At 37.2% G+C, this 12,284-nt stretch overlaps 1 protein-coding gene across 1 annotated transcript in view; it reads right to left on the minus strand.

Moving 5' to 3' along the window:
* Positions 1 to 679: 679 nt before the first annotated feature.
* ptprq (protein tyrosine phosphatase receptor type Q) overlaps positions 680 to 12,284 on the minus strand; it is a 206,953-nt gene continuing 195,348 nt past the window's right edge. The window contains exons 59-60 of the mRNA XM_087997157.1: positions 9,658 to 9,781; positions 680 to 7,082 (exon numbers count right to left, since the gene is read on the minus strand). Coding sequence (XP_087853283.1) covers positions 7,045 to 7,082; positions 9,658 to 9,781 — 162 coding nt within the window. The 3' untranslated portion in view covers positions 680 to 7,044. The remainder of the gene's footprint in view (positions 7,083 to 9,657; positions 9,782 to 12,284) is intronic.

Below are 12,284 nucleotides of genomic sequence, written 5' to 3' on the forward strand. Positions count from 1 at the left end.
AGCAATCTGTTAAATTGCTTCTGACTACCGCAGGGTGGCACAGTGGCTCAGTGGCTAGCACTGCTGCCTCACTGCACCAGGGACTTGGGTTTGATTCCAGCCTCGGGGGACTGTCTATGTGGAGATTGCATATTCTCCTTGTGTCTGTGTGGGTTTCCTCCCACAATCCAAAGATGTGCAGCCGAGACGAATTGGCCATGCCAGTCCAGGGATGTGCATGCTAGGTGGTTTACCTGTGAGAAATATGGGGTTACAGGGATAGGGTACGGGGTGGGTCTGGGTGGAATGCTGTTCAGAAGGCCGGTGCGAACTTGATGGGCCGAATAGTCTGCTTTCACATTACGGTTATTGTGTTCTATGAATTAGATATAGCATTAGGACACCTAGTGGGTAATAGTATAATACACTACATATATACTCCTAACACAGCTGTTAAAGAATGGCTATTAAGACATGAACGAAAGGAGCAATTTGTTTAGAAATTAAAGTTTATGAATTCACAACTAAAGTTTTTTTCTGGCTAATATGATTAGTTTTTAATTTTACCTTCCTCTTGATGTTGGCCCAAGCTCTGCGTTTATTGGATATCCTGTAGCAACGATTGTGCCCTATAGTGTTCAAGACCCATAGAAATTGCAGTGTTTGTGGCAAATATCATCAAATCACAACGTCAAACTATACATTTCTCAATTTAATGCTTCAATTACAAGTTATGTTTTGCCCAGTGAATAAAATTATTATTTTCATAATTTTTGTTTTACTACAGTACTTTGTATTGCACAAACAATTTTTGTAATTTAAGATACTGCAAATTATACATTATAGTGTTTGCCTATCATTACTTAATGGAACAACAATACAATGAATAGAATACCATTAAATAGTAATGGTTCTTAAAACAAAATTTGAAAAAGTTCCAATGAGGTAGCATAATCATTTGAGAATTAAATTTGCATCTTTCTACTGAAGCATCCTTTACTTTTCATAAATCAGAGAGTTCTGCATTAAGCAAAAACAATTCAGTGTTGTGCAATCTTTCTTTATTTATCCAGTATGGTATGATCTATTCATTTCAAGACAGAATACTTATTAACAGGGCCTGTGTGATCAGTCATTAAAAAAAACATATGGAGTTGCCTAAATTAATAATATTTTTAGAAACATTTAATTTGCAATTATGTTATTGTTTGAGAATGTACGAAAAACAGATAATGAAAGAACAAAAAAATACATTTTCATGCATTAACTATTATTCTATTATTATAGTGGTTCCAGTTTCACAGCAGCACATTCTTGACTTTAGTCATGTAGCTGTATTTACACATGTAGGGCTGCTTGTTGTACTTCCAGCAAGTACAATGAAGCATATTTAATTATTAGACCGACAATACAAAATAAATGAAATATTATATTGAGTGGACCTTGAATGGAATTGAAGAATGGAAGGGAAGTATATAATTTTCTAAAGGAAGTGAGAGTTAAATATCTTTTGGTCCATGAGCAAAGCCACAGGAGCTGAACTAATATAGGTTCTGAAATTACATCTTGGTTACTAGTATAGGAATGCTTAGCTTGTCCTTCTAAAATTTACTCAAATCATCGCGAACAAATTTCTGCAAAGAGAGACATGATGCTGAAGCTTTTCTGCTTCTATTGATTGAGACAAATACAAGAATAGCAAATTTCAAATTATCATAAGCTTTTATACTAAGGAGAAAAGGGGTCACTGTTTGGTTGACAAGTCAACTCTGCCAGGCCAAGGCATTGCCATGGAAAAAGCAATGTGGAAACTATGGGCTTCTCATGCTTCTAGGTAATTCAAAAGTGGCAAAGAAACAGTAATTGTGAGAGAAACTCATCAGGTCTGGCAGCTGCGCAGTGAGAAACGCAATTAACATTTCAAATTCAATGACTTCTTCAAGACTTGAAACTTTTGTTAGCAAAGAATTCATATGAATTCAAGTTACCTCTGGTAAGTGTAAATGTATCATGTTACAAGCTTGACTGATTACCATAAATTAGTTGTTAGTGTAGTTATTGGTCCACTCAGAATTGTTCACAAGTGCAGCCAAGCATAGGATCACAGCGAACAGGAAACACTTTGTTCTGGGTTTTGTAAGTGCTGGCCAGTGGAGTATAGTCTATACTCTGTCTGTCATGATGGCCTTAGGTACAGACATTCAAACCTGCATCTTCATTCAGTTAGATCATGGCCGATCTTCTACCTCTTCAACCATATCCCTTAATATCATGAGTCTATGAAATCTATTGATTTCTGTATTGATACTGTATGAAACAGCTTTTGCAGTTCTCTAGGGAAGAGAACTCCAAACATCACTACCCTCTGAGTTAGGAAATTCCTCCTCATCTCCTTTTAAATATCCTATGCAAGATTATATCCCTAGTTCTAGTGTCACCACCAGAGGAAACATCCTATTTAGAGCTACCGTCTGAAACTATAAGAACTTTGTAATTTTGAGTGGGACTTCACTCTTCGCAACTGTCAAAAATACAGACCCATTTTCCTTGCTGTCTCCTCAAAACAAAATCCTGTCAACCCAGAAAACAATTTAGTGAACCTCCTTTCAATTCACTCAGTGGTCAGAACTTCCTTCGTTGGATAAGGAGAACAAACTGCATTGTATACTCCATGTCATCAAGATTCTATACAACTTACTTCTGAGCTGAAATCTCCTTGCCAATATGTAGTATCAATATATCATTTGCCTTCCTAATTGTTTTTGGCACCTGCATGCTAGCTATTAATGACCCAATAATAAGGACAGCCAGATCTCTTTGGATACCCACATTTAATAATTGCTCACCATTTAAAACATATTCTGCCTTTCTGCTTTCTCCATAAACAGGAAGAACCTCAAAATCATTTGTATTATATTCCACCTGCCATGTTTTAGACCATTCACTAAACCTGTCCAAGTCCTCAAAGCCTGCTCGTATAACCTTCATATCTTTCAACCCCAAACCAATTTGGTGTTGTCATGAGATTTGGAAATAATACAATAGGTCCAAATACATCCAAAGAGATTGTGAACAGTTGTAGACCCAGCCCTGACCCAGTCCACTAGAAACACCCTGCATCCTGAGAATGATCCTAATTATTCCTACTGTCGGCTGCTTTCTGTCGATCAGTTCCCAATCCATAGTAGTGTATTTCCACCAAACCCCATGAGCTCTAATTTTATTTCTCAGCCTTCTGTGTGGGATCTTATGAAAAGCCACCTGAAACTGGCTTCATGATGGCACAGTGGTTAGCACTGCTGCCTTACAGTACCAGGAACTCGAGTTTGGTTCCAGCCTCAGGTGACTGACTGTGTGAAGACTGCACATTCTCCCTGTGTTTGTGTGGGTCTCCTCCAGGTGCACAGTTTCCTCCCACAGTCCAAAGATGTGCACATTGGGTGGATTGGCCATGCTAAATAGCGCATAGTGTTCAGCAATGTGTTAATTAGGTAGATTAGTCATGGGAAATGCAGGGTTACAGGGATAGGATAGAGAGATGAGGCTGGGTGGGATGCTCTTTGGAGAATCAGTGTAGACTTGTTGGGCCAAATGGCCTGTTTCCACACTGCAGGGATTCTAATGCAAAATCAAAATATACTACATCCACTGATTATTCGGTATCTATACTACATGTAACATCCTCAACAAAATACTTACAAGTTTTTCAAACATGATTTCCCTTTGTATCAATCCATATTGACTATGCCTAATTTTGCAATTCTTGTCTGAAAGTTCTGATGTCACATAGCTTCTAATGTTTTCCCAAGCAAATAGATCAGTTATTCTCTTTTTTCTTCCCTTCCTAAGTAGTGGGGTTATACTTGCTGTCTTCCAGTCAGCAGGAACCTTTCTCAGAATCTATTGTGGCCAGATAGCAGGGCCTGAACTATTTGGTCAAAATCAGAATAGGCAACGTTTGAGCACCAGGTCCAATGGAATTTTTAGGACAGGTCAAGCACAAAGCAACTACACAAGACAAAGGCATGCATGGACAAACCCAGACTTGCCTTGGAAAATGAGACTGGTTTGTGTATTAGGGATACAAGTAGACTCGCCCAAACCCTGAGTTTCTGTCATGACCACATATGGAGAGGTGGATATGCCCTTCACACATCAGAGGATGGACACCAAGGGAACACCCAGTGTCTTTCATATCTGACATTGGGGATCCCGCTGTGACACTGACCTGGAAAATCACTTGGCTGAGTGAGGAATAAGAAGGGTCACCTGGTGGCCATTCCTACAGCGAAGACTCAAAGCAGTAGCTGTTTGGCCACCGGGGGAGAGACAGAAAAGATGACCACATGTAAGACCAACCTTCACCAGGTTCATCAGAGCTGACTATGCAGCATGGCCAAGTTTAACATCCTAAATAGTACCTGGTCGTAGTCTGGTAGCCAGTCATAATTTTGATAAGGATTGCAACAAAAACATAATGTTGCGATTGGTAGGGTAATTAATGTAAGAATTCAGAGTTTTATAGTGAAAGAGTAGTGTTTTCGGTAACATTCGACCATACAACTCATTTTGTGTCTTTCATGAATAAGACTGTGTTGAATTGCAAGTTGACTCTGATCCTGTTGTGTATCTTACAAGTATAAAATCCAAATAAAATGAGTTTATATAGAAACTAGCCAAAGTGTCCAAAGCATGGACAACACTAAAGAATTATGAAAGATAATCATCAATACATCCACTTATTCTATAGCTACTTCCTTCAACACTTTGGAATTAAATTCACCTGATCTAGGAGATTTATCACTCTCAATCCAAACAATGTTTCAAATTTTCTCTTTACTAATACTAATTTTTTACAGTTCCTTAGTTAAAAAGTTGCTTAATTGCTGAGGATTTCTGGGGGATTCTATCTTATCTTCTGTGAAAGACAAAAAGTAAGTAGCTACTTTGTTTTTTTTCCATCCTTTTAGTTTGAAAAATTCTTCTGTAATGGGCACTCAATTGTCCTTGCTAATCTTTTCCTTTTCATGTATCAATGCAAGCTTTTACCATGAACATTTATGCTACTTGCTAGCTTACTTTCATATTCTCTTTCCTTATCAGTTTTTCTCTCCTCCTATGCTAGGATGTAAGTTGTTCCCAATCCTCAGGTTTTTCACCATTTCTGGCATCTTTACAAGCCACTTCCTTTGATATAATGCAATCTTCAGCTACTTTCATTAAATTTGGTTAATTCACCTTTTGATCAACCAATTGTTGCACTATACAACCTAGGTACTTAGTATCATACTGGCAGTTGAAATTCATATGTGAAGTTGCATTATTGTGTGATAAGCTGAATGGCTTTTTAGACTGATGGTAGCATCCTAAAAGTGGCATCATAACAACGTGAAATGGCTTGGCTAGCTTGTTATTCAAATTTACTTGTTGCTCAGTTATGACTTATTACAGCTCGACCAGCTACAATGCAACATTTGTGTTCCTCCGTAACCTCGTGCTATAAGAAAATGGCGCTGTAGAAGATCACTAATAGAAAATTGTTACACATGTTCAGTATAAAGTTCGCATTATCCAAACAATGTCCACAATTGGTCAATTGCACTATAGCTAAATCACACTGATAAAACGCGTGTTACAGCAGAACCACCTGTATAAGCAGTACCACTCATTAGAAGTGACAGATATTCAAACACAGGGATCTGTTCTTTGCAAACAAAAAGAATGTGTGCAATGCTTGAGCCTCTTTTGAATACCTGGAGGCATGAGGAGCCTATAGTTACTCATTGCTTTTCCATGTTCATGCCTCAGCTAATCAGGGTCAATCTGCCAATCAGTAAGCAAATCTTTTTCAATGTGGTATAAATTGGCACAATTGTCTGAAATTTAGAATTCTTGCAATTGTTCTGATAGGTGCAAATCAGAAAGCTTTGGATAATTGTCTCTCTTTTCAACAATTTAAAATGAACAACAACACTTACGTTAAAATAGAGAGAAAGAATTCAAGCAAGTGTGTACATTAGAGCTCCATTAAGTATCCTCAGAACTATGTATAAACCTTTTAAAATAACTAATAGTTAAAGATTCTTCCTAACTCTTATATAAACTCGTACAAGTTTGGTTCACAGTGCAAACTAAATTTAAAATGGATTGGTTTCTCAAAACAGAGTTTTTTCACTTCAGCACAGTAAAAAAGAATACTTAGAATTACAGAATGGAATTACATCCAGATTAAAAAAAAGGGCCAACCCAAAGCTTTATTTGAGCTGGTATGGGATAGTGTATGTAAACAGTAAAGCGTCCCTGAAGAGCTACAGTCTGAATTGCACTGGGAGATTAATCTCTATGGTGTCAGAGGGGTGAGTGTTCAGCTGCTCAGGACAACAGACTATTCTGCCAGTGTGAGAAGAGTTCAGCTACTGACACCAAAGGGAGACTATTGGATCAGAAGTAGAGATAAATCAAAAGTCACAATAAAACTTTGGTAATTAAAATAATATGCAGAACTTAAATTTATATTAACTTCCAAGCCAAACATGATTTTCACATAAAGTTACACACTGCTATCTAAACTATGCACAGCAAAAGCAACAAGTGTCATGAAAAATAAAATTTTACAACTTATTTGGCTCACTTCACAATGAAAATTTGCAATAAATTACAAAAGAACAAAAAGAAGCAGCATAGTGAAAACAAGGTGCTAATGATAGAGATATAAGAATTGAAAATTAGCATTCAGTATATATGCAAAACTATGGAGACTATTAATTAATTGATCATTCTAAACCAAACACAAAATATAAAAAAGCATTTCATAAAAGCCACAGTTATAAAGGAATGTTTTGCGCTAGTAATTTAAAGAAGTCTATTTAGATGTTAAGTTTGGCGCCTACTCATAGAAGGTCCAAGTTAATTTCCTGAAATGATTTAAATATTTTCTAATCAAGCAGGTGAGACTTGAACCTAGGCCTCCTGGTCTAGAGGTAGCAGCATCACTATTGTGCTACAAGAGCTCACTGAAATGAATTAAATGTAACCTTCTTAATATCTTTCAGCAGTGTCTGAGAATTACATGGTTGTTTCCTCCCACTCCAATTCCACATCACCTATAATAAATTAATGGAAAAATCAGTATTAACAGCATAGCAATTTTAATCCTGTACAGAAGCCACATATGATTTAATTGCTAATGGCACTTTTTCCATACAGATTCTCTAGGGAACCAATTTTAACCCAGATCTATGGAGTCATGGTAATCGTCTTACACCTTCACCCACCATCCTCACTCCCCCCATCCCCCCGCCCAAGTACGAATCCTGACCACACTGCCAAAGGAGGTGTTAGCATTAATGGGGGATCAGGACATCATGTGTGGTGGAATCCATAAAAATAGTCTCTTTTGGTAAGGGGTTACAGCTTTGAATGTTTATCAGCAACTCTATAATTAAGGCTGTGTTAAATACCAGATTAAATCCCCTCAAAATGCATTAAGGAGATAGCCTACACCTTAACTTTTATCTTATTTAAAGTGTAAGGTTCTGTGTTTCCAAATGTGATTCAATTGATCCACTACTAGGCTTTAAGCAAAACACACTTCATTCTTAGAAACAGTTAAAATGCAAACAAAAAAAATGGGCATAATTTTAAATCTATTGAAATACTCAATAGGATAATATATTACTTAACTACTAATCATCAACTGTTCCAATATAGCAGCATATCATAAACACACCCTGGGAAAAGGCAAATTCAGGAAAACAGATTTATCTCACATGCTATCTCCAGTCCAGGAACAGGAACACTGAAGGAAATGTTTCGCAGTAGAGAGAGAACTCAAGGTTTTTTCTTCAGCAGAAAGAGAGAGAGAGAAAGAGCTGTATCTATCAGCTTCAACAGCCAAAAGCCCCCAACTGAAAGCAAAACTAAAACCCTGGGTCTGTAGGAGCCTGGCTCCACCCACTTATGTTTCTTTTGTCTAATTTTTAAAAAAGGAAGCTCAAAGCTGTTTGCCCACTGAAGGAGACATTCTGGCACCATGGTGTCAATCCCCCAATTCAAGAAAAACAGGACAGAACATCTCTTAAAAGCCACAATAGTGAGTGAAAAGCTGTGGACGTAGAAGTCCAAAATATTGCAGCGCGTCTGATCTCCTTATAATTTACATAAGAAACCTTATAATTTCCTGAAAAGATTTACATATTTTGAAAGAAACAAACTGTAGATTCCAGCTGCCACCAACCTTTCTGTGCAGGCTGTGGTCATTCCCAAAGTTAAAATGGCCAACCTCTCTAATGGTTTAACAGAGGTGCAACGTAGCCACTAGCGCACCCCAGAAAGGTGAGAGCCTAATTTAAATGCTGTTAAGTGTCACCATGTGATGTGTGTATCCCTATCAAGGCCAGCACTTATTGTTATCACCAACAGCTCATCAACACCTTCTTAAGGGCATGGAGAGGGGCAATAAATACAGTTTTGTCAAGATATTCCTATCCCTTCAGTAATTTAGAATGAAGTTCAGTTTAGGCACCACGCATCTGGGCATGGGCAGCCTTTGCATGCCTGAAGCTAGGTAAATAAAATTAGTTTTGGGCAGAACTGCAGAGCAAAATTTCTCTCCCATCAGTTTCCTGTGTGTAAAATGTTCCTGCTTTGATATACCCTGTAACCAATTCAGTAACCAGAAATGATTTTTAAGTCATTTATGACTTTTGGCAATTGTTGAAGACATACTTTATTCTCTGTTGTTATGGGATCTTCAATGATCATTTTTATCCGTCTAGGAAAGTGTCCAGAAATACAAGATGAGCACAATATTTTCAGAAGGCTAAAGCACCAATGCCAAATTGAAATCTGAGCTCTCTTCATAAAAAGATATCTATTTATATTTTCATTATTTTCTCAATGTTTTAGTAAATACTACACTCCTTTACTTCTGCAGGGAATTTGGAGTACTATAAATTTTAGACCTCTTTGTTGTGTTAGACGGCTTCATTATAACTGGTCAAGAGTAGGTGTGACTAGTTTTGCAAGACTTTTTTGCCCATTTGATTGACAATGAAGACTGTGACTTGAACTCTGCCTCTATGACTGGAAACCTAACAGTCTTCCACAGAGTTCCTGCTTACTCGCAGGAACACTTCCTACCATTAAGCTCCAGTAAGCCCTGTTCTATGTGATCTTTGAGAGTCATACAAAGAATATAGTACAGTTAGAGCTTTATTCATACATAAAATATTTTTAAATAGTGACAATACAGAAGCTACCCAACATATTTGCATTTGTGGTATTAAGTGTTATGGGATGAGAGCAGGAAGAGGCACATTGGTAAATATATACTGGAAATTATTCTGAGTGATAGCATAAGAATGCTTGCAATGTGACATTTCAAAACCTATAATACTATGTGAATGTTTTATATAATGATATCAAGTTCTTCTTTCTGCCTTTTGAATGGATGCATGAGTCTGTGCAGTAAACATTCAATACCTGAGTTAGAAAGTGGATAGGGCAGTTTGATATGAACATACCAAGTGCTCATATAATAACATCGATCACTAAAATTTTCAGGATATGCTTCAATTTATTTTTGGCTCCGAGTAGTAACTGGGCACTTTAGCTCTATAAATATTATAAAGAGGGCCATTTTATAATTAAACATATTTTTTAAACTCGTCTTATTACCTTCCATTGTATCCACTGAGTCCATTTTTTGCAAAGCAGCATAATTTACAAACCACAGCGCTCGACTGGTTCCTTTGTTATTCAATAGCTCCAAAGCACATTGATGTAAGAACATGTACTGAGCCTGCATTCAATTAAACATTGAAATATTTTTAAATATTAAGAAACTAAATAAATAATTTGAAATTGGTAAATGTATAAATTCATTATTAAAATATAACTTAAATTGTGTTTTCCAAAATAATCAAGGAGAAAGTGAGGACTGCAGATGCTGGAGATCAGAGCTGAAAATGTGCTGCTGGAAAAGCGCAGCAGGTCTCCTGCTCCTTGGATGCTGCCTGAACTGCTGCACTTTTCCAGCAACACATTTTCAGCTCTTTTCCAAAATAATATCTGCATCAAAAACATTGCAATGGAGCAATCTAGTTTACTGTAAACTTTAAGCATATAATTAGAAATATATTAATTTCAATTTTAAAAAATCATTTGTACAGTTTCCTGGAGTTATAATTCTTCCAAAATGGAACAATGTCCAAAAATATATCATAACCTAACTGGAGTGGCATTACAAAACCATCAAGATTAAACAGCAAAAGATAGCTATGTGCCTGAGAGACAGTTGATGAGAGGGTTAGAAGAAATCACTTGACTTTGCTTTTACTTTTCCAAAGAAATCTGAATCATACTGAAGAATTATAAAAGATACAGCGTATTATAAGCCACAACTGGCCATTTTGTCTCTTTAAACCTATGCTTGGAAAAATTGTAAGTTTCACAATCTCACTTAAATTGTTGGATAAAACTGAACAACATGTGATAAAGTTCCTCCACATTCACAAATTCTAATTAGTAATATTGGATATATTTTAAATGGATTTCTTTGATCATAAGCATCTTTTCTGAAGCACTTCACAAGACTGTTCAAAACTCAAAATAAAATGAAAAGATCTCTTTCTCTAAGTGACGGGAATTTTCCTTAAGCTTAATAAAAACATGTTCAGAAGTTTAACAAATGCTGAGGCACTATTATTTACCTTTCTGGGTCACAAAACAATCTCAGTTCAACAAAAAATCCATTAATGATGCACAAAATCTATTCATTTTTAAGTTAGACCTTTAACTGTTTTGAATCACCATGCCTACATAAATACAACTTAATTATTAACTTCAGACATACAGAAAGTTCACGTTACTAACTCAAAAGCCAAAAATCAAAATTAACAATAAATAATATTAAAATCACATAATTACATAACAGCCACTGAAACCAACATTGGTTACATAGAATGAACTATTCCAACGCATTTCTACTGACCTCCCATATCCTACCTCTGTAAACCTCAGGTAATCCAGAACCCTGCTTTCTATATCAATCACGATAAGTCACATGCATTTTTCACTCATACCCATGACAGAAACTGGCTTTTTCAAGCAAGACTGGAAGTATGGTTAGGAAAAACTATTAAAGAAAGCAAGTTACATTCAGTACCTTTTCTTGGTAGGATTTTAAAAACAGACTCAGCAGAGGTTACAGCACAGTCGTATACAGTCAGCAAGAAGTTGCCTTGGTTGTCCTCAACATGAGTTTGGACCCCATGAACTCTTATGGTTTCAGATGAGACATGGACAAAGAAACCTCCTACTGATTACCACATATCATCCTCCATTGGCTGATGAATCTGTACTCCTCCATATTGAACAATACTTGTAGGAAACACTAAGGGTGGCAAGGGCATAGAATAAACTGTGGATGAGGGATTTCAATGTCCACCACCAAGAATGGCTTAGTAGCAGCATTACTGATTGAGCTGGTTGGATCATAAATGATATAGCTGCTAGATTGAGTCTGCAGTAGGTGGTGAGGGTTTCAACCTTACCAATCTGCCTGCTGTGAATGCATCATAGTATCAGTAAAAGTGAGCATCACACAGTCTTTGCAGAGATGAAGTATTGCCTTCATGTTGAGAATAACCTCCATTGTGTTGTGTGGCACAAACACCGTACAAAATGGGACAGACTTTGAACCAATATAGCAACACAAGACTGGGAATCCATGAGGCACTGTGGGCCATCATCAGCCGTACAATTGTACTCCAGCACAATCTGCAACCTCATTGCCTGGCATAACCCCCATTCAATAGAGAGGGCAGGAGGGCATGTCAGGAAGCAGCACCAGGCAAACCTAAAAATGAGGTGTCAACCCAGTGAAGCTATCAAACAGGGCTACTTACATGCCAAACAGCACAAGTGGCAAGTCATAGACAGAACTAAGTGATTCCATAACCCACAGATCAGGTCTAAACTCCTCAGTCCTGTCACATCCATTCATGAATGGTGGTGGACAATTAAACAATTCAACAGAAGAGGATACTCCAAAAATATCCCATTCCTCATTGAAGAAAGTGTCCAATACACCAGTACAAAATATAAGGCTGTAGCATTTGCAACAATCTTCAGCCAGAAGTGCCAAATTGAAAAATCATCTTGGCCTCCAACAGTGGTCCCCAGCATCACAGATACCAGTCTTTGATTTACTCCATGTGATATAAGGAAATGGTGGGAAGCACTGGCTACAGCAGAGAGTATGGGCCCTGCCAACATTCCAGCAGCAGTATTGAAGATGTATG

This window comes from Chiloscyllium plagiosum, unplaced genomic scaffold (genome assembly GCF_037043375.1).
Source record: "Chiloscyllium plagiosum isolate Xiang-an unplaced genomic scaffold, Cpla_swu_hap1 HiC_scaffold_19, whole genome shotgun sequence".
NCBI classification, from domain to species: Eukaryota; Metazoa; Chordata; class Chondrichthyes; order Orectolobiformes; family Hemiscylliidae; genus Chiloscyllium; species Chiloscyllium plagiosum.